Here is a 24,527-nt window from a genome sequence, read left to right as displayed (position 1 = left end):
TATATGGATAAATCATTTAACATTCATTGTTGAATCTTGATGCTATTCTTGACCTAGGTCTGATTCACTTGAGTAGTCACTTGAGCAAAGCCTGTCACTCTTAGCCAACAGTATATGGGCACAGGACATTTCTGGGCAGTAACAAGGGGAAAGTGGCTTCTGTCAGGACAAATAGACCCTCACAACTAACCAAATCCACTCATAATCATAGTCATGCAAATGACATTTTTTAATGTTGAGTTTTTGCCATCAGTTCTTGTAACAGTCCCTAACCAGTCAGGACCCTGATTATTAATGGATTCTGTACACAAAATTAGATACTATATGAGTAGCAGGCAGAGAAAAAAAACATGATCTGACCTTTCGCTATACAACCCAAAATTGTCATGTCCAGCAGATTTATAAAAAGTAAGTGTAAGGATCAATGTTACATATGACACTCAAATGATCACACACAGTCTTGTGTAAAATGACTTAACATTACAGTAACCTGGATATGAATGTCAGTGGAAAGCAACAAAATACCAAAAAAAAAAAATAATAATAATAATAACAAATCTGCTCTTCCTTGGCCCTCCTTGAATCCATGGCAGTGATGGGGAAAGTAAGTCTCATTGGTTGAAGCAAAAGCATTGTCTTGAACACCAAGCAAAAACTAATTGTATCCAGTTAATCAACTAAATGTGATTTCTCAAATTAATTGAGTAAGGCTAATTTTTGTATTTCTTTGTATGAAATCACCTCCCCACCACTGCTCTATGGAGTTCAGAAGCTCCTCAACAACCTGTGCTGGAACGGCCCTCAATGCTGACCTTCAGCTGATGTGGGATGAAGGAAAATTTGGGTAAAATCTGAGGGTCCTCTCGCGACTTCCGCATTTCTCCTTTCTCTGGGGCAGACCATCTCCTCTTACGACTAATGGGTCTCTCTGCACTGGATGTATATGTTTTTTCAGCTTGGTTCTGAAGATTAACTAGTGTCTGAGGATTTGAGGCCCCATTCTCAGAAAGGGACAACACATTTTTTGTGTTGGAAGTCTCAACCAGTTTTCCTTCAATACTATTTTCCACTCCTGATGGAATTTTGTGTCCTTTCTTGAGATCATCCATTTGGGTTGGTCTTTCCATAAGAGGCCCATTGTTTTTGGTTGCTTTCAAAAGGCTGTGTTTCATCACAGAGTCTGAAAAATTATCCTTCCTTTGAATGCTATTTTTTAGGCTTTTAAGAGTGAGAGAGATACAGACATCACCCACAGAGAGTTTGGCACAGGATAGCGCTAGTAACTGGGTGGTGCGGTCAGGGCAGCAGGATGACCAACCTTGGCCAAACACAAAGAACGGGTATTCCACCAGAACCTCGACACACACCTAAAATGGAGAAAACCAAGAATAACATTTAAGCTGCAAATATTCATTCTTCAGCATTGTAAGTGAGTTTCATGTTAAGAGAAACTGACTCACCTGGGCTTTGTTCTCTCCCACTGAGAACTGTATGATGACAGCATTAGGAGTGCGGCTGCACTCTATGCGCTCTACAGTGCTGGAGTCAATCTTCAGTTCTCCACTAACCTCAGCACTTTGCACAAAGTCCTCTGTGCGAAGATCCTCCACACGTTTCAATTCGCCATCTGCCAACTGGATAATAGAGCCCTTCATGAAGAATGGAGGAAGTCCTGCTGTTGGTGATGATGGTGAGCTGTGAGGGCTTGTGGATGTTGGAGGTGTAGCTGGGACTGGAGATCCCACTACACTGCCTGAAAGAACAGGCAGCTGTATTTGGGTGGGACTTGGCACAGCACAGGGGACAAGACCTCCATCAGACCCTGTGATGTCTTTACCATTGGGTAGAACTGAAGCTACTGCTGCAGGTGGGGATGTATTAATAAAGGTCTGGGGCAGAGCTGTTGATGCATTAGCTAAACTGGGGATGACAGAACAGCGTGTGACCTCCGGCTCAGCAGTAGATGGATTGATGTTAGTGGCACTCACCGGAATGAGCAAGGAGGGGTTGCCTGAGATCACCACATGCTGTGGCAGGTTGCTCTGATAACCAGTTACTGCTTGCTGAGGTCCACCAGAAGCACTGGTGATGTAGCCTATAATTGGGAGCTGTGTAGCAGAGTAAAGGCTGGTGGAGAGCTCCTGTTGGGGAGCATTGTGAGAAGCCTGGATGAGTGTGTGGGGGGAAATTGTTGAGGCAGGAGAAACTTGGCTGTCTGAGGAAGTAAGAGAGGACACTCTGGACATTGGCTTGCCTAGGCAGATCCCTCCTCTCTCAGCAAGGTGCAAAGATGAGTGGTCTTTACCCAAGATACTTTGGATCTCCGAGTTGCTGTTTGCGGCAAGGTGGCTACTGGATACCAGCATCAGCGAAGTCTGCAGACCTGCTCTGTCATTAGTGGTGTAGTCTGCTGGCAGCAGAACCTGAGCTTGAGTCTGGATACCCAGGTTATGGTTTTGCTTGTGGTTCTGGTCAACTTCTGGCTGGCCAGAGATCCCTTTGGCCATTGTAGTATTGTGCTTGACGACTGTAACATCCCCTAGTGCCCCATTCTGCACCTCTCTGGGATGGGAGTCTGGCTGCTTTGCAATGAAGCCGTCAGTGTAGTGTAGTACCACTTGTGAGGGGGTGAGAGCAAGGGCATGAGGAGCAAGGACAGCTGAGTGTGGGTGGATCTGAAGGGGCAGTTGGGCAGAAGGGGAAGAAACTGTCAAACCCAAAGGAGCACTCTCTACCTGGATGCATTGACTGTGGGAAACATTTGGTATAGATGAAATCACATGACTCTGTGAATCAAGGCTGGATGCTTGAGAGATGACAGCTGTTGTGGCCAAGATCTCTTGTGGTGTTCTCCGTGGCTGTGTTGGACTGGATGTGGATGGGACAATCTGTGAAGAGATATAACTTGTATAGGGCCCTATGAGCTGGAGATTGGGGGGAAGTTGTGTGTATTGGACGGAACCTATGGTTTGAGGAAGGCTTGTGGAGAGAACCGCAGGACTTGCTGTTAGTACGGTAGGCCCAGACAAGACTCCTCTGTAGGTGGAACTATTGGAAGAGAATGAAAAGCCAGCAGATGTAGTAGTTGGAGGGTACTCTGCCACCACAGTGAGAGCCTTATTTGATGGTGGGGGGCTGTCAGGCTCAGAACTGTTGCTATGTGATGGGCCTGCATTGTTGGGGACATGGGCCATGCTAGCCATGGTAGCAACACTGGCTAGCCAAGCCAAATTTTCTCCACTCTGGCTCTCACTAACAGCAGCTGACACCAGCACCTGCTTCTCTTCCAGTGCTAAAATCTCCCGCTTCTTTGGCGGAAGGCACTCATTACAGCGCTCCTGGTTAGACTTCATGGTCTTGGAGCTTTTTCTGTAATTTAACCTACTCGTCTTTTTCAAGATGTTTTACGTGTACAGTAGAACTCAGATTTTCATTGTTCTATTACTCTGCTCCACTTTTACCATAGTCTTGCCCATTGTGAGGACTCCTGTCATGAAAGGATCCATGTGCTTCATGTGGAATCATCTCTCTCTGATGGCTATTGGTCTGTACCTTCATTTGACAAACAGAAAACAGAAATTAGAAATTGTATGCATTTTGCAATCCCTTTGATTCTATGAAACTATACCACACTTATCAGCCTAAATATAGCATATTATATGGTCTCATACCCAAAAGTACATTGTTTCAGTTTTTCTTTTATTGTTAATAGGCTAGCGGAAGCGATCTGGCCTGTGCTCACCCAGCCAAACCTTTAGTCAAACCTTTACTATTGAACACTTTGACTTACATTTCCCATCCATTTAATAGCAAACATCACTGTGTAAATTCAGTAATGTCTATTGTGATTGTGATAAGTGCGTGTTCTATCACCATGATCCATCATCAAATGTAAATCCAAATCCTCCTCATGCTCCAAAGGCTCAAGCTCATACTGTTTGCATATACATACAATCCATCAGTAAGGATAAAGAGAACATAGGATGAAAACGTAACATGTGGAGATGGAAGAGAGAGACAGAGAGAGAGAACACTGGCTCTCCTGACCCACATTGAGCTCTGCCTGCAAGCGAGCATGATTATTGAGTTAGAGTGTAACAGTGGAGAAGAAAGAGAGAGTGAGAGAGAGTAAGGGAGGGGGAAAAAGAGGGAGGGAGAGATCCCTACACCACAGTAGATCTGCACCAATCACTGTCCTACTTTCCCCTGCTACAGCTTACACCACACACAGCCATTAAATGCTTCAGTCTATTGTACACAGAGCACAATACACACGCATACACATCAGCATATCAGCATCGGACTGATACGCACTTATGCATACGTGATTTGGTGCAGAGTGCTCATGTATCAAAGAACAATAGAATTAGAGCGATCACATAGATCACAGTGTTCAGCTTGCACAGAATAGCAAATATATAGTACAGACATTATGATATAACTGCATTGCTCTGTATTGTACCATGCTTTAACATAGATTCATTACAAGTTATTAAATCCTATATCTGTACATTTAAAAAAAAATAACAATGTAGTAACAGGCAATATTGTTTAACCTTAACCTTACCAGACAGACATTCAGGTGATTGTACCGTACAAATGCTTCAATTAGAGACTGAACACCAATCCTCCATAGAGCAATATTCTGAACGCATTTCTGAACATAATTCTGACTGTAACATTTGCGGTGGCTTTGTATTTTTTAGGCTATATGTATATATATATATATATATATATATATATATATATATATATATAGCTTGTTGGTTCCTTGCACATACTATAAAGAGTAAATTATATCAAGAAAGCATTGAGAACTTGAAAGAGAATGGTTGTGGAAAAAGTTTCAAGAATACCTGCATTTCACACATCATTTGTTCATGTCAGTATGTGCATATGCGCTACTTCTCTCTTACTGGGTGTCATATTTGCCTGTCTATTTCCAGGGGGTTTCTAAGAGCGCTACTGAAATACACCCACAATTCAAAATAGCTAACTCAAGCTAAGCCTGCAAAGCAATTCAGCCTCACAAAAATAAAAGTGATGCTTCATGTATGTATTCCTTCTGCTTGTGACCCAGCAAACAATTTTGTGTTTAATAGACATCTAATAGACATCGAAGCTTAGACAGCTTGGATAAAAGAAGACTAATCTTGGGCTGTCAGTAAAAATCGAACAGACATCTAAGAATAGCCCAAAACTAGTCCTCAAATAGACAGACTTCATATGTGTAGTCAATCATTTCTGTTTATTTGATGACTTGTCTAGTTTTGGCCTATTCTTATACGTCTATTAGATTTTTACTGACAGCCCAAATTTAGCCTTGTTTTAGCCAAGACGACTATATTCAGACGTCTATTAGACATCTTTTAAAAACAAAAAATGCTTGCTGGGGACTAATTTAGTGCCACAGATCTGTAGTCAATGCCAACAACATGGATTTTCCAGAGAACCTACTATTGTTGAATTGAGCTCACGATATTTTATATTCCTACATTTAACCTTTAGAAGTTTTGTGAAGTTTATTTGTTAAATAAATCATGGTTGTAGGTGATTTCAGTAGGGCTGGGTGATTTGGCCTAAAATCTAAATCTCGATTACTTGAACATTTTACCTTTATTACAATTAATGAACGATTATTGTGACAATTGATATTGAAGTTTTGTACAGTAAATATGCTCACATATTACAAGTGCATGTGGTCGCATACCTGTGAAGGCTGCCCCAGACCCTACCAATGCGTTCGATGCAGAAGTATAAAGGGTGCATTACTTGATTTTAAAATAATTGAAAGAAACACACACTATGATTATCACATCTGCTATCTATGATTATGTTTTGAACGTCAAGGTTGAACAACTGAAATCAAAACACACATTGCCTAAAACAGTCCTAAAACACATTTCCTAAAACTTTTTCTTCTAAAAAAGTGAAAATAAATAACTTGGAAACAAAATTAATTATTTTCAATGTAAAATTTTTAATGTTAAAAGTAGAACATAAGCAGTATCTGTTCTAAATAAAATAACTTGTATATCTTGTAAATAATATTTTAAACAGTGTGTTTTTGAATCTTCTGTCAACAAATATTTTAATGTAAATTATAATTTTATTGTAATGGAAAATCAGCTGTCTTTGCCGCAGCTTCCAATCATCCTCAATGTAGTACAAACTTGCGATGTGTAGTCAAATGTTTTGAGAGGTGCACAGGTTTGCTACTGCATGAAGGCTGCGCCAGACCATATTTGTGCATTCGATGCAGAAGTATAAAGTAGCCTTAACAGAGCGGGGTCATGTGACCTGGGAAAATTAGATTGATTATAGGTTCTGAATGTCGATTTCGATTACTTTTCGATTAATTGCCCAGCCCTAGATATGTATAAGAAAATTTTACCATCACATTGATTGACCCAAACATACACTCACACAAAGTGTGACTACACTGTAAAAAATTATGTCTGCAAAATTGTTGCAAACAATTTGTGTTCAATTTAAACAATTTAAATTTAGTAATGTTCAACTTCATTTGATTGTTTAAATTCAGCCTAAATACATTGTTTACAACCACTTAACCTAAAAATATTTAGTAAATTCAAGGAATCATTCTTTTCAAAGTAGCCATAGAGCCAGAAAAATGAACAACTTGCGGTATACTTTCAGTTATTTAACAGTAGATAGCCCTACTGCAGTTCTAATGTCATATTCATACATTAGCACGCTAATAAAAGCTATACTAATGTAAAATGTTTGAGTAACTACCACAAAACAAAGACTTGTAAATATTGCAATTATGAAAGTTACCTGCCATATAAACAAGTGTTATGCGCTGTATTTATCTCAAAGTTCGTTTTTTCCATAGCGTATTTATGTGAAATCTCCAGGAAGGTATTACTCGCAGGGTACTGTGACACCTTTTCAATGATGTCATCTCAGCGTTGACTGAACCAATGCCAGTGATTATGCATACAAATACAAACATAACCACACTAAAGTTAAACACCTACGTTAACTTCTCACCTCGAAAAAGCATGCATGTCTGCTTCCTGTTTCATGCAATAGTCCATTTAGTGCTCAAAAGCAGCTCCTCTCTGCACTTAACGACCTTTTATATGGACGTCTGTCCCTTTAAGAGGCAGTCTAGGGAGTCCTAAGCTAGACATGAATCCAAACAGAGCTGTTGCTGCCTTTACAATGACTAAAGCCTGCTTCTTTCTCTCTCTCTCTCGCTCTCTCTCTTTCTCTCTCACTGGCTATAAACAAAACAGCACAACATACAGTGTAGCACGGATGCATTTGCACACAATTGCAATTATTTCTGCAAAGCATACAGGTTATTATGCATTATAACAGCACAGTAAAGGCTCAAATATGTGCATTTATAGAAAATGAGTAAGAAATTGATACAAGCATTCAAAAGCAAGCAACCATTTGATGTAATAGTGATGCCTTACCTTTCTTTATGGGGAAGCCTTTAAGAACTCTCTCTCTCTCTCTCTTTTTCTCTCTGCACTACGAGTGTAACTCACTCTACCCACTGACAAGCTGTCCTTTGTCCAGGTTTAGCTCTGCTATCAGGTCACACATGCAGTCCTCTGATTTACGTTTTCTTCCATGTCCAACATTCCCCCCCTTGCCTTCACTCTCCTCCACTTCCTTCGACAATTGCTCGGAGGGCCGAGGGTAAAGGAAGTCCCCTCGTCTGCGCTGTTTCACTAGCCCTACGTGTGAGAGCTACAGCGTATGTTATGCAAGGCAAACAGACTGCCAGCTCTCTCTCTCTCTCTCTCTCTCTCTCTCGCTTCACACATACACATACACACACACAGTGCACTAGAGAACACGGCTCCTCCTCCCCCAGTCAGCCTCAGCAGCCTCATCAGGTATTCATTCAAAAAACACACTCCACTTGGCAGGGCGCCCAGACTACGCACACACGGAGAGAGGGAGGGACACAGGCTGAGGGAAAGAGAGGGAGGGAGGAGGAAAAATAGTGAGCGAGGGACCAAGCGCACTAGAAAGAAACACGTAGCCTCACGTAGCCCACTGCACACTCGCGAGAAACACAAACACACAGCAATAGAGCATGAAATTCTCCTGAGAGTCTCTTTGTGAGTGTTTCTATGCATTTTCTCACTTTCTTTCTACGGCTAATTAGCTTCTCTCGCTGGAAAAACTCATTTGGTGCCTCACCACCATTACGTGTGATGAGAGTAAGCAACATTTGCATGGGGACGTACGAGCCTGAGATAAACCCAGAATGTTGCATTAGCAGTAGTGACTCTGATATATTGTATTCTTATATAATGCCATTGGAGAATGAATACACACAACATTCTCTAATGATAAATTTATGCGCTTTCATCATATACTAGACCTCCACTTGCTTCTAATGTTATCACTCGATTAAATGGGCGTTATCAGTGGTTATCAGCTGATAGATATGAGCCAGTAGGGGCCTTCTGTTCCTACTGGTAGGCTCAGAAAGCTGTTATCATCCATCCACATGGGTAATCAGCTATACTAAAAGAGAAGACTCCAGATCCAGATCTGTTTTTACATTACTGTGATGGTTGGGTTTAGGATTGAGGTAGGAGTAGACGTTAATAAAATACAATTAATGGGAAATTTAATAAATAATTTGAATAATTCTCGTGGTTGATCAGCTATACTAATAGAGAAGACTCCAGATCCAGATCTGTTTTTAGATTACTGTGACGATTGGGCTTAGGGTTGGGGTAGGGGTAGACGTTGATACAATTAATGGGAAATTTAATAAATAATTCTTGTTAATTTCCTGCCACAGCCGTATATGATCTATAGCTGATTACCATGGGGATGTATGATAGATAGAAGGCCCCTACTAGCCAATATCAGCTGATAACCACTGATAACGCCCTTTCAATCGAGTGTGAACATTGGAATCGGCTGAGACTTCCAGTTTCACAGATATAAGTATATTAGTGTAGTGGACCTCAATATTTTTTTTTTTAAGATATGAACAGGGCAAGACAAATTTAAAGAGATATTTCACCCAAGAATTAAAATTTGCTTTTAATTAACTCACTCTTGGGCCATCCAATCATGGTCCGTGTAAATTCATAAAATGCAAATCAACAGTCAAATATTGTGTACAGGTAAGACAAAAATAATACCTGTGGCTTCTTATTGAGGCCTTTTTGAAATACAATTGTCTGGAGCATTTGTTCTTGGTGCAAAACAATGCATTTGCAGACTCAAACTCACATGTTAGCTGTTATACAATGGAAAGGAAAGACACATGTGTTGTATTGTTCATCAAAATAGAATTTACATGTAGGACTGGGCCAATAAACGATATTATATCGATATTATATCGCCAATAACAATGACAAGCTCTAGACTTTTTTAACTCTATATTGATCTATTCACATCTATGGAATGACATGCCTGCTGATTTAAAGTTACAATCAGAACTCCCAGTTTTTTTATTGTAAAGCTGAAAGAAAGGTTGAAATCTTGACAGCAATGTGAACATTAACTATAATTCTTTCAGGATTGGTCAGGTTTACATTTCTCTTTAGTATGCAGATTGACTTACATTTAATGTTTGTGGCTCTGTATATACTGTACATGTTTGTTGTATTGTGTTTTTATTCTTGTTTGTTTAATTTTTTTATTTTTCAATGTAAAGCCTAACCAGGAACGAGGGCTGCAAATTAGCTGTATGCTACACGCCCTATGTACGCGACATCGGTTGTCTTTGTATAACAATGTCACGTGTATGGTGCCTGTTAAATAAACAGCCAAAAAGTGAAAAAAAAAATCTAAGAGCCAATCACACAGCAGAAATGTACAACAATGGCAAACTAAAAGTGTGTTGATATTAGAGATGTACCGGTTCGGCCAATGAAAATTTATCAGCTGAAAATAAGCCATTTAATGGACCCTCTAATTTTTGTGGCTTCAGCCATCGTTGGGGTACTCTTTTAAAACTGGAAGCATTAACAACTTATATTGATATATATAAAATAATTATCGAGATTACATTTCTGCCATATCGCCCAGCCCTATTTACATGTGCTTTTATATTTGCGGAAGTCCCCTACTGGCCCCTGTCCCTGGTTAAGGACCAATACATTAGTAATATGGTATTTAATTTTAAAAAGTAAGCTTTCCTTTTTTAGGTAAATTCCAATCCATTTATACACTGAAAATTCTGGGTTGTTTCTATGCAAATTTGTGTCAAATATACACAAACTCAACCATTGGGATCAAATTTAACTCAACAGTTAGGTTTGTCCAAGTTTAACCCAAACTTTGGTTGAAATGACCCACCATTTTTGGTGTAAAAGAGTTTAGCATAAAAAGGTAAAGTATTACGCAATATTTACACAAACATTAACATATTATTATAATTCAAAACACATACATACACAAACATGGAAACCCATGTCTCCCACATTACGCATGCAAAGTAGTTGCAGTTCCCCCTCAGGGAAGACCTACATGCAAATACAGTCATCCGCACCATCACACACACACGTTCACATACAAAAGTGTTATCTTCATGCACAACCTTGAGAAGATCTGAAAACACCCAGCGTTCAAAACACATGCTGTCAACAAGGAGAAATGCTGGGAACATAAAAAAGCCATCAGCAATATGTAACCTCTAATATTAGCCTGGCCTGGTTTACTCTGTCTGAGCAGATCCCAGCTCTGCATTGGGTGTGTTTGCCAAGCCACAGGCAGATACGAAACCACCATACAGCGTATAATAGGAAAACACTCCTCTTTGGAGAACTTAAAACATTAAACATGGACTTCTCATGGGTAATCACTCACACATAATGGATATCTCTCTTTTTTTTCTTCACATTATGAGAAATCATTTCGAGTTTGACTAATATCAGTTTCAGAATTTTTTATATAAACTAATAATAAGTATTATATACATTTAAAACAGATGCATTAATACTATTGTTCAAATGTTTTGTCAAGACTTTTTAATAAAATTAATATCACAGATAAAAAGACATTAAAGTAGGGCTGCACTAAATATCATTTCAGCATTGATATCACAATGTATGAATCCACAATAGTCATATCGCAGGATCTCAAGAGATTTCAAGTTAGTTTAAACCATTTGGAAACAAGACATTACTAAGTTTTCAGCTTTAATAATTAGATTAGATTTTATTGGTTTCATATATTTATACAATGAAGACACATTGTACATTTGATTATTGAATTTCTATATCCCGATACTGTTAGACCCCACCGAAAACAATAGTTTTGTTTGTTTCATATTTATCTGTGTTATATTGTTTTCATCTGGTCTTTAAATGAGATTTATTTTGTCTATTTTTGTATCATTTTGTATATTTTATGCAGACGCGCTCCCCAACTAAATCATCACAATCCATGTAAAATTGTGATTTTTTTTTTCAAATAGTCATCTTCTGTAAGTATATTTATATTGCAATATATATCGACAATGACAAATCACAATGTAGTTTTTTTCCAATACCGTGCAGCCCTACATTAAAGATAATAATAGTGGTACTATTTAATTAAACTTAACAACAAAGCAAAAGTTATTTTTCTGTATTGAATATTCAAAAATGTTGAAAAAACAAAGTATTGAAGTTTCCAACTGTTTTCAGAATTTATAATAATAAGAAATTTCCCAGAGATGGGTTGCGGCTGGAAGGGCATCCGCTGCGTAAAACATGTGCTGGAAAAGTTGGCGCTTCATTCCGCTGTGGCGACCCCGGATTAATAAAGGAACTAAGCCGAAAAGAAAATGAATGAATGAATAATAAAAAGAAATGCTTATTAAAAGGCAAGAACATAGTGTATTTTATTTAAATGAGTTTTTGTGAAATTAAAACTTATTAAACTTAATTTTCTTAAATTGTCATATTTCTGAAACATTCATATATATTTTTACAGGGTGTCCGTGGGGTCTTAAAAAGTATTAAAAGTTAATAAATCAATTATGAGAAAATTAAGGCCCTTAAGGTATTGAGTGTATAAGTCTTAATCACGTTTTTACGAGTTCTAAAAATTTGTACAAGCGTTATCCAAAGTGTTTAACTCCAAAAAACCATAAAAAATATTTATTTTTCTTCTAATATTAACAAGCTCCTTCGTTCGGGTGATGTCACGTAATTTGTGACAAACGCGGGAAGGTGATGTGACACTGTCCACATGTAGCGAAACCAAACAGCGAAACAGACAGCAAAATGGCAAAATGTAAATTTGCATATTGGTTGGAGAAAGATGAGTTTAAAAAGTGGCTGAAGCCTGTCGCTGAAAACAACTGCGTAATTTATTCTTTCAAGCTTTGGTCCTTCCGAGTTTATCTGAGTTCTGTTGCATTGTTGTGCTAAATTGATTTATTTAACTACAACTGTCGATTGACAATGATGTCTTAAAATATTCTGGGAAGGTCTTTAAAAAGTCTTAAAAAGGTATTGAAATTACTTTTAGGATTCCTGCAAATACCCTGTTTTACCTTACCTATTAAATATACAGTTGAAGTGAAACTTTAAAGCCCTCTTGTGGCATTTGTATTCTTTTAAAAATGTTTAACAGAAATTCCCACAGTATTTCCTATAATATTTATTTCTTTTGGGAAAGTTTTGTTTCTTTTAGTTTACCTGGAGTAAAAGCAGTTTTTAACTTTTTTAAAAAACTATTTTGAGAACAATATTATTAGCCCCTTTAGAAATATGTATACTTTTTCAGTTGGCTACAGAACAAAACATTATCCAATATCTTGCTTATTTATCCTAACTTGATTTGTTAACCGAATTAACCTAATTAAGCCTTTAAATTGCACTTTAAGCTGAATAAAAGTGTCTTGCAAAATAACACTTCAAATGTCACTGACAAATTAATTTAGTATTAGAAATTATTCATTAATATTATGTTTAAAAAAAATATCATGCAACACTTTGGAAATATTTTTTAAATAATGAATTTTTTACAGGAGGGCTAATAATTTTGACTTCAACTGTATATAAGAATAAGTGATCGTAATACAATTGATCACATTTATTCAATTCACCTATAGCGCTTGTCTTTGGACTGTGTGGGAATCCGGAGCACCCAGAGCAGACCCATATGAACACAGAGAGAACGTGCAAACTCCACACAGAAAAGCCAACTGGCCCAGCTGAGACTTGAACCAGCGACCATCTTGCTGTGAGGCAACAGTGCTAACCACTAAGCCATCGTGCCACACAAAAAATAAATATTGACATACATTTACATTTATTTTATTATGTCTATTACTATCTAGTATTGTTTTGTCCAGTCAGAGGCAGCAGGTGTCCGACAGTGTCAGCTGAGACTTTTTGTCAGACTCAGAGGATACCTGTACTGTTTTCTTCTTGGATGGCTCAGTGTCTAAACCCTACAAAGCCCTGCAGAGAGACAGTCTTTGATATCTTCATTCCTTCTAATAGCAGGAGATTTTGGGAGGGTTGCTATGCTACTGTTTGTTGAGGTATTGCCTTAACCAGACACTGGGGAGATGAGATGAAAGCGCTATGACGGCTTCTGTCTTGGCTGCCAGTCATAGTTTCTCTCTTTCTGTTTCTAGTTCAGCTCGTTCTCTTAGTTCTCATTAAACTCAGATTAGACAGCCGTAATAAACGAAATGTTAGATGCAATAGAAACAGCCAGTTTTACTAAATCAACTCAAAAGTTACCACAATCATTAGTGTATTTATAAAGGAAACACACTCACAATGGTCCATGATCGGGTCCACCTTCTTCTTAAGGTTGTCCAGTTGCTTTTGTAAACCCCTGGAGGAAAAACATAGAGCGTAATTCCATAATTACTGTTTTGATTGCTGTATGAAGCACTGACACCTGTTCACTCTTCACTGTACACAACTCTTCTGAAACTTTTCTTAGAAAGCCAGACATGTCCCAACATGTCCAGACATGTTCAAGGAGGACAGGAGACCAGTTTATGCTGAAAGACTCACATAAAGTGGACACACATCAAATTTAAGAAATTATTTAGATAATTATTTTATGTTTTATGCATATATGAGCTTTACCCGTATTGGGTTGCAGCTGGAAAGGCATCCGCTGTGTAAAACATATGCTGTAAAAATTGGCGGTTCATTCCGCTGTGGCGACCCCTGGTGAAAAAAGAGACTAAGCTAAAGAAAAATGAATGAATGACATATATGAGCATATATATTTATCTGGGATATGTGTATTATATGTTATATATTGTACACTCACCGGCCACTTTATTAGGTACACCTCTCCAACTGCTTGTTAACATTTCTAATCAGTCAATCACATGGCAGCAACTCAATGCATTTAAGCATGTAGACATGGTCAAGACGATTTGCTGCAGTTCAAACTGATCAGCAAAATGGCGATGAAAAGTGATTTAAGTGACTTTGAACGTGGGATGGTTGTTGGTGCAGGACGGGCTGGTTTGAGTATTTCAAAAATTGCTGATCTACTGGGATTTTCACGCACAACCATTTCTAGGGTTTACAGAGAATGGTCTGAAAAAGAGAAAATATCCAGCGAGCGGCAGTTCTGTGGACGCAAATGCCTTGTTGATGCCAGAGATCAGAAGAGAATGGCCAGAGCTGATAAAAAGGCAACAGTAACTCAAATAAGCACTCGTTACAACTGAGGTATGCAGAAGAGCATCTCTGAATGCACAACACATCCAACATTGAGGCAGATGGGCAACAGCAGCAGAAGACCACACCGGGTGCCTCTCCTGTCTGCTAAGAACAGGAAACTGAGGCTACAATTCACAAAGGCCCACCAAAATTGGACAATAGAAGATTGGAAAAACGTTGCCTGGTCTGACGAGTCTCGATTTCTGCTGGACATTCGAATGGTGGGTCAGAATTTGCCATCAACAACATGAAAGCATGGATTCATCCTGCCTTGTATCAACAGTTCAGGCTGGTGGTAGAGGTGTAATGCTGTGGGGGCTATTTTCTTGGCACACTTTGGGCCCATTAATTCCTATTGAGCATTATGTTAATGCCACAGCCTACCTGAGTATTGTTGCTAACCATGTCCATCCCTTTAAGACCACAGTATACCCATCTTCTGATGGCTACTTTCAGCAAGATAACACACCATGTCATAAAGCGTTAATCATGTCAGACTGGTTTCTTGAACATAACAATGAGTTCACTGTACATAAATGGCCTCTATACTCACCAGATCTCAATCCAATACAGCACCTTTGGGATGTGGTGGAACGGAAGATTCACATGGATGTGCAGCTGACAAATCTGCTGCAACTGTGTGATGCTATCATGTCAATATGGACCAAAACCTCTGAGGAATATTTCCTGTACCTTGTTGAATCTATGCCACAAAGAATTAAGGCAGTTTTGAAGGCAAAAGGAGGTCCAACCCGGTACTAGTAAGGTGTACCTAATAAAGTGGCCACTGAGTGTATATATGTTATATGCTCATATATGTATAAAACATATATGTAAACATATATGCCAGAAAATATATATTTTCATGTATGTATAAAACATACAGTGCTGTGCAAAAGTTTTAGGCTACTAGTATTTTCTCCAAAAAAAAGGTTTAAAGTTAGTTATTTCTATATTTTTCTGTAGCAGTTTGAAATATCAATATACATTTCCAATTATTATTTTTGCATTAATTGTAAATACACAGTAAGATTATTATCTGCACAAGGGGAAAAACCTGGGGGAAAAGTGCTAAATATATTTAGCATTGCATAACTGTGAAAATGAATAAAGTACGCTATTACGCTACGTTACAGAGTTCATGTTTACATGGAAGGAGATCAGGCTTTTTTCCCCTTTTTGTTTTATTTGTGAGAAAGACTTTAGACATGGCAAATGATTTTGCATAGAATATCTCAAAGGTGTGTGAAAAAAAATTCTAAAATAAATGACCACTTTTAAAAAATATGGATTGGAGAAATTGCAAAAATACAGTATGGTAGATGACGGAATGAGTACAACCTTATAGTTTAATGATCAGACTGGGCAATCACCTATTTATTTTAGTTTTAAAGGTCCTGTGATGTGCTTTGATATGTGTATTTTTGATTGATGTGTGACACAATTTTAATTGAAGCATGAAGACAGAACTGGATGCAGAATAACTTCTCCCCTTTAAAAAAGCAACAGTCTCTGGCTGCAGACATGCAGTCTCTGACCTGCAGTCTCAGACACATGCACTCAGCAGAGCTAGTGACGTCGTGGTAAGGGGTTAGCGGTGGGGTTAGGTGTGCATTAAAAGCACTGCATGCAGTCTCAGCTTGTATGTCCAAAAAAATTGTGTTAATGAAAAAACTAATAATAACAAAATTTAAAAACTTCATTTTCACAGGGACTTTTATGTCACTATGAAGTATACAATTCATATTTACAAAATATTTCATTCATTCATTCATTCATTTTCCTTCAGCTTGTTCCCTTTATTCATCAGGAGTCGCCGCAGCAGAATGAACCGCCAACTTATCCAGCATGTTTTACACAGCAGATGCCCTTCCAGCTGCACCCTAGTACTGGAAATATTGCAGTGTTTATACCTAACAATTTTTTAGTACACCTTATTTTTCAATTCATGCGCAACTAATAATATTTAATTAATATAATCTCCTCTCCTTCCTAAAAGGACATCTCTTCTCTTTTCTGATGACAAGTTTTCTGATGTAAGGGCCTACATTTGTAAAAAAAAAAAATGTAGCATGACAGTGCCAAAAGCCTTGTGGTTGTGTTTATCGATACATACTGTAGCACTGCGGTGCTCACAGCAACCTAGCTTTGATTCCCAGCTTGAGGTTTTTTGCTGACACATTCTTATCTATTCTCTCCTGTCTATTACAGGTGAGAAACATCTAAAAATGAAACATGATGATGCCTCCTACAATAACACACATGTAAAATTTTTGAACATAATTTAAGGAGTGTTTGCATAAACTACACATCATTCTGAACCTCCAGCATTTAGTTTGATCTATAGGTCTTTCACAATAATCAATATATCGACTAATCCCACACCACATGGACATGACCTCAATGATTTTTGGTGATGCAATATATATCGCCCATACATAAAAAACAATTCTAGCAATTCTATTTTAGCTGATTGTACAACATCTCTATCCCTATTGGAGGTGTCAGTGTCAGTATGGTTAAAAAACATTATAGTATTTACTATTAATTACTATAGTATATTTTCATGTGGGTGTCTGACAACTGACAATAGATCTGGTAGCAGATATCGCAGCCTCTGTTACTTTTTAACTTGCAAATTTTTGTTAACAGTTATTATTATTGATTTAGGGTATGCGTTTTCACATTCTGATAGGAAATGCATTTTGGATATGCGCATAAATAACTGGTTGATGGAAACGCCAAAATGCATAAAAACGTATGCGCATAACTAAGTAGGATAAACTTTTTGTTTTATAAGAAAAGATGAGCATAAACTTCGATGGAAATTCCAGTGTGTGCATTAAAAAAATCATGTAATTTTGTTATAAGAGATCATATGATAATAAAAATGTGTATGAATGGACAAACCAGCAAGCTGAGCACATTGTAAAACATCTGAAATGTTGTTTTGGTCATTCTAAAACACCAGTATTAGTGTTATTATAGTATTAATTACCTCCAGAATTTCTAAGAGTGTCTATGCTCTGCGTCTGATGCCTTCAAACGCCACCATGCATTAATTGCGTGTTGGCATATTGTCTTCTAAGGCACTAGTAATTTATTAAAGAAAGAAAAGATTTCCATAGCTCAGGGGTGATTTTAGGATTTTCATTTTAGGGAGGCTCAGCTCCTCAGGTAAAAAAAAAAAAGAAAAGAAAAAAAAAATAGCCTCAACACACCTATTTACCATAGTAAAAACACTTTCTATATTCAAGTACATTTTTTGTTTCCATGTATTAAATAAATAAAACTGCCAATTTTCTTATTAAACAGCAAGTTTAAATATATATATATTTTACTTACAGGCTAATTCACATATTTTATGATCTGAATCACAATAATAAATACACATTTTTTAATACAAAACAACACATAATGTTTCTATCTCTGTCAGTGACAGTTAAAATGAGTACATTCTCTAAGGGGTTCTGTCACTGTTTATAATCCTTTCTGTGCAAGACTGTATGTTATAGTTAACGCCACATGCACTAATACAAAACGTGTTTTATATTGGTAGCTAGTTTTGAAATTAAAATAGTGAAATGTTCAATAAGAGCCACTTTTCGAGGAAAAAGCTGTGATTATGAGGTGAGCACCAATGAAACAGTAGATGGGAAACCCAATTGCTCCTCTATGACATTGGGGTACAAGTGATACAAGTTTATCTAGAGCAAAGAACTGCAAATACGCAGATTTTATAACAATCTATCAATAAACACACACCTTGTTCTCTCACTCTGCACAGCTGTGGTTTGCTGATTAAATGAAAAACAAATGACAGGGAGGAGACAAATTCTGTCACTGTTTTTATATCAAATGTAAAGGGGACTGAGACGATAATTTAGTGTACAGTTTATGAGCTAATCGCAAAAGTTTTAGAGGGGCTGAGTAGAAATATAAGGGGGCTACAGCCACCCTAACATAGACCTAGCAACGCTCATGCCGCAGCTTCTCCTACCGCTGTAAATTCAGTTTTTACTTTTAATATTTGGCACCAGTTAATCAGGAAATGACGATTTTGTTCTTTGACTCATTGGATAGGAACGCTGCTTTATTCTCATGGATTTTATGCGATATTCCAGTTATGCGCATAAATTTAATTCACATCTTTGGATGGAAGCATAGATGCTGTCAGTTGTAAACACTTTGGTCTTCCATTTGAGTTGGTCTGCTGTTATGATGGCTTTGTTTCGTATAGTTGACTGTTAAAGAACATGACACCTCACCGAACTCCTACAGAATGCAGCCAATCAGATGACGACTTTTAAACTCATGGAGTGTTTTTAATTTTATGTGCCATTATATGAATCAGATGTTCAACTAGAGATCATAAATGTGAACTGTACATTTTAACACTGGAATGGTTGGAGTTAACATTAGCTTGAAAGAAATTTGTTTTGTGTAGAACAGGATTTCTTTTTGGATGGCTAAGACGGTCTTTGTCATCTTCATTCCTTAGTATTAATTAGAATGCTAATTATAAATACTAAAATGTAATCTTGACAACATTTTAGTCTCCCTATTTAAATATACAATCTATTTTTGTAGGATGTCGCCAATATGGCCGCAGTGTGAACTGGCTTTCCATTAAAGGGACTTCTCTAACAGAAGGCATTGAGTCCAGTGGCATATGAGTGATCTGTACGCCACTGGGACTGGAAAGCCCCTTGATTTAGTAGGTACTACACCGTCACTGAGCAAGTGGGAAGATTACGCAAGGACCTGTGTTGCCGAGGTAACAAGGACAAGGTCTACATATGTCTCCAGGCTTCCACCTTGAGAATTTTCTCTGAGTCATGCATTATGCGAGTGTGTGACTGTACACATATGAACAAACATTACAGTTGCACCCTCATACAAATGTACATCATTGTCTAGTACATGTAACGTAGTGTGTTTGCAAAGCTCAATATGAGTAGCATTGTAGCAGGTGGTATAACATAGTTACCCAATCTCACCCTTACACAGTTCTAAACCTGTATGGCTTTGTTTTTCATTCTGCCAAACAAAGGAGGATATTTTAATGGTGTATTTTTGTCCACGCTATGAAGTCAATGATGTTGTTTGGACTTTAAAAATATCTCCAGTTGTGTTCTTTGGAAGAAAGTAAGTCATGCAGGTTTGGAACAATTGTAAAATACAGTAAATGATGACAGAACTTTAATTTTCAGATGAATTATCTCTTTCAAGTACTCTGTTAACTTCTTAAACAGAGCAACCACAATAACAGAGCCAAATCTTTCAGAAAGTAAAATGTTTTTCCATGTCTTTCCGAGCCAGTATTTCAAGCATTAAGCCAAAAATAGCTCTGGCCTACACACTCTTGCTGAGAACACAACCCAAGAATGAAGGAGCAGCTCAACCACTTTACAAGCAGAGACTTGAAGAACACCATCTTTGTGTTCTTTTACTATTGCCAAAGGGTTGCAGAGGGCAGCGTTCAGTGGTCAGAAGTGCTGAACGCTTCAAAAAAGTGAGAACCCAGACTGGTCACTAGATATTTGAGGCTTCCAGCAAGGAATGCAATAACGTTCCCTTTATCAAAAGGCTTAATAAGCACAGGGGAGGGGCACCATTGACTCAATAGTGGTTTTGGCAGCCTAACAGAGAGAGGAAACATAAGAAAACAGACAAACAGCAATTATACAACCAAGCTATTATAAAGCCATTACTAGATGGACCATCTCTAATCAGTCACTGCTTTGCCAAAAAATTACTGGGAAATGGTTAAATCTACACAGAAATGTGAAATGTTGAATTAGAGAAACCATGTGAAAATGGACTTCCTTCTTGCGTTTGCAAGTAAATGATAAAAGCTAAGAGACGATTGCTGAACTAGCATTTCCCATTTTAAAATCAATTTAATAAAACTGTATTTTACTTCCAGTCACTGTAAAGAAACATCCCTATTCTTTTTTCTCTTGCTCTCACTTAGGTTATCGTAAAGTTAAGTAATCATTAAGATTCTAATCATTGAGAACCATTTATTCCTAATTTCATTCTTGGTAAAAATACTGAGGTGAACAGGTGGCTTGGTCATAACAAATGTAAGTGTGTGTTTTGTCCCTGAGTGCCAGCCATAGACTGTAAAAGATATGGACGTAGTACCCGTGTCACCCATAGGTTTCTGAAGAACGCAAAAGAAGCTGCCAGTAGGTACCTGTTGTAATACTTTTAGCCACTAAACATTGTTCTTATGATGTTTTCTACAGGAGGAAAACACAAATTACTTCCAAACACTTCAAATATAGTCTGTGTTAGTAAATGCAAGGCTGTTTATGAAATCCAGGCATAACACTGTATTACTTTTCATATGACTGTTTTATAGCCTAAATGATAAATTATCATAAATTAAACAAATACATTTATAGATATGGTATATAAGTATATAATTGCACTCACCTGGGAAATGGAGGCCACGTGAATGATTTGTGAGCACGATTACGAGCAAACAGCATGCCAAACAGCATGCCATATTATCTCATAATTGTAGGAAATAATAACAAAAAGCAATTGATTGTGTACAGCCACATAAAACAAAAATACGATGCATATGCCGAGCTCAGCGGCTAATCAGCCGGAATCAGCTAAGGTGAAGTGATAGTGAGCAGCGAGACCTAGCTGGCACTCAAGTAGCCACATCCTTAATTATGCAGACTTAATATAACCTTATATAAAGAAAACGAATGAGTTATAAAACGATTCACCCCCCTCACAGTTGTCCTGAAGGGTATTATTAACTATATATATATATATATATATATATATATATATATATATATATATATATATATATAATATAATATAATATAATAGAATAGAATAGAATAGAATAGAATAGAATAGAATAGAAATTTGCTCTATTATGGAGCCAGGACTAGCGGAATTTCAATAAATTGCAGTTTCAGTTACTTCCATATTTGCTTCATGAGGGAGAGTGGGAGGTTGTCGCTTGGTGCCAACACTACATCTATAGACCAAATGTGTATTCCTGTAGTTTCCGGTAGAAAATGTGCATTTCTATAGGGAGAAAAAGTGATTTATTGTAACTTTGAAAGTGGCATGGTTGTTGAGCATTTTAGAAAAAGGTAATGTAGTGTACTTTTTATGCACAACAATCTGTAGGTTTACAGAGAAGGCATGAGAAAAAGTGAAAATATCCAGTGAGCAGCAGTTCTCCAGTTGATGCCAGAGGTCAGAGGAAAATGACCACTGTTAAAGATGACAGAACAGCAATAGTAGGGATGCTCTGATCAATCGGCCCGAGATCGGTATCGGCCGATAATCACATTTCATGACTCAATCAGTACTCGCTAATCTGGCCGATCTCATAAATTGATTACAAGTGTTAATGAGTTTACAAGCAGAGGAGACGCAAATGCGCACACGGGTTATACATACATACCGCAGCTACAACATGTGAGGAGGTAAATGTTTGGGCTTGAGCGATCATTGCACTTGTGTTATAGCAGTGAAAATAAATAACCTCAGATGCGGCGCGACCTATGTTTACAGTCTATTGGCATGACTCGCCTGAGTGATGGTGTCTTTGTTGCATGCAATGTATATCCAGTGTTTTGAGATGCTGTGGCACGAGCAAAGAGATCACCCCTATCTAGTGTGTATGACCTCTCCCGGAAGCTCTGTGAGTCTCCCGCATATTATAACAGCTTTATGACATCCATAAATTAGATAAAATACACCGGAAATCATGGTGATGAGGTAAAATGAAAACCGTTAGAGAACAGATCTTGAGAGGCACAGTGATGTTCAAATCATTACAATTTTTTAGGTTAAATGAATAGAGCAATAAAGATATCTCGAGTGCAAATACCCCCCCCCCCCCCCCCCCCCACACACACACACACACCTCCTATTTTCATTCTAATGTTTCCAAATGGCTTTGTTAGTAACTTTTTAAAATCTGTTTTATCTATTATTTTCTGTAGAGCTTCTTCTGACCATTAAATGTCCACACCAAATGCTTATAAGACACATGTTTACGAGATTATATGCAGAGTCCTTCATTTATTCTCTTAGGTAAGAAGAGATCTCCACTTGATTATCATAAAATGTGGCTTATGCATTATAAAGCTTGATGCATCAGAATCGGTACTCTGTATTGGCAGATCACCATGACAAGGAATTGGTACTCTGTATCGGCTGCAAAAATCCTGATCGGAGCATCCCTAAGCAATAGTAACTAAAATTAACAAAAAAATTAACTAAAAGTGTTAGAACTGAGGTCTGCAGACGAGAATCTTTGAACATGAAACACATCTAACATAGCAGCAGATGATCTACAGCAGCAGAAAAACAGCACATTGTCACCACAATATAAGATCGTATATGATCACCAAACTGGGACTATGATCTGAGCAGGCTCACCAAAATTTGACATTAAAAAAACTGGAAAAGGTTTCCCTGCTCTGACGAGGCTCTATTTCTGAGGATGCAGGATGCCTTGTATTAGTGGTTCAGGCAAGTAGCGGTGGTGTAATGTGTGAGAGACAGCATTCTTCAAACACCACAGCCAGCTGACCATCTCTTCATGACCACAGTGTACTCATCCTGTGATGGCGACTTCCAGCAGCATAACTTGCCATGTCACAAAGCTCAAATGATGTTTCTAATTCACTTACCTCCACCCTCACTAGATCTCAATCCAAGAGAGAAATTGTAGGATGTGCTGGAACGAGAGATTAATGAACACATCTGCACAACTGCATGATGCTAGCATGTATTATCCACAAATCCCAGAGGAATGTTTCCAGCACATAGTTGAATCTCTGACATGAACAATTATGGCAGTTGGGCCAAAACCCAGGACAAGCAAGGTGCAAATTACCGGTCCAGTGAGGGTATGTAGCCTACACATTTCAGTTAAATGGTCACGCTTTTCAGAGGTGAAATTCCAAACACTCTTTCAACCAACCAACCAGCCAATCAATCTTTATAAAGCACTTTAAATGACTGAAAATCAAGCAGGACATAAAATATATTTAAAAATTAAGAAATCATAAGGCATGTACATTTTACTGGCAGATCCTAATATTGTGAAATTTTCAGCTTGAATTGTTTAGTAAACACAAACACTGTTGCCAGGCAGACTCTTTCCCTCTTGTACGGCTCCACTGAGTTCACTGCTAGAGGAATCAATGCCTACAGGACCAGATTCAAAATGGCATCATGTCAACAAATGCTCCTTTAAACAAATGTGGTCACACATGAGTAAGACTGTAAGGTCAAAGAAATTATCTAGTGGTCACTTTTTCCAATCCTGCGAGCACAATTTTCCAGTGGAATAGCCTATTTGAATATGTTAATTCAATCGTGCTGTTTAGCCAAGCACTCCATCCCCTATAATCTTGTAACCTATCTTTTACAATAGCATAGCTCTGGCAAGCTGTGAATCCTTTGATTTACCAGCAGCTGTGGCTAAATAAAGCCCACACTCAAGCTTTTTTTCAGAAAAATCGATTCATTAATAATTAATTGCATGTTTAAATCAAATCATCACACAACAGAGAGTCCAGTTTATAAATGTGGACAATAGGCATGTTTTGCTGCTTCTCCGCTCTGAAATGAAACCCTCGTCTATTCTCATCTCAACAGCTTGTGTTATCATGGATAATATAAAGTCTCCATTCTCCTGCATCTGGATCACTAATTAAAACATCTGCCAGAAAGCCATGAGTCACACACACATGGTTAGATGGCTGTCAGTGTGTAAACTTGGGGGGTGTTAAACATTAATCGGTGTACAGACAGACACTGGGACACTGATAAGACTGGTCAGCGCTTCTGAACTATGATAACAGTCTGCTCTATATTCAG

The 24,527-nt window shown here is 37.9% G+C and overlaps 1 protein-coding gene across 2 annotated transcripts; it reads right to left on the bottom strand.

Annotated features, from left to right (window-relative positions):
- Window positions 1-205: 205 nt before the first annotated feature.
- Window positions 206-13,865, bottom strand: atxn1b (ataxin 1b). Of its 2 annotated transcripts, none has more exons than XM_056474846.1 (3): window positions 13,739-13,865; window positions 1,461-3,552; window positions 206-1,367 (listed from the first exon to the last, which is right to left on the bottom strand). In XM_056474846.1, the coding sequence occupies exons 2-3, from the start codon at window positions 3,351-3,353 to the stop codon at window positions 777-779; spliced, it is 2,484 nt and encodes an 827-aa protein (XP_056330821.1). In that variant the 5' UTR covers window positions 3,354-3,552; window positions 13,739-13,865; the 3' UTR covers window positions 206-776. The 2 variants fall into 2 exon arrangements, with proteins under 2 accessions (XP_056330821.1, XP_056330820.1); XM_056474845.1 differs by lacking the exon at window positions 13,739-13,865 and adding an exon at window positions 7,452-7,808.
- Window positions 13,866-24,527: the final 10,662 nt, after the last annotated feature.

Source organism: Danio aesculapii, chromosome 16, assembly GCF_903798145.1.
Source record: "Danio aesculapii chromosome 16, fDanAes4.1, whole genome shotgun sequence".
Taxonomy (NCBI): Eukaryota; Metazoa; Chordata; class Actinopteri; order Cypriniformes; family Danionidae; genus Danio; species Danio aesculapii.
This window is presented reverse-complemented; position numbering and strand designations above follow the sequence as displayed.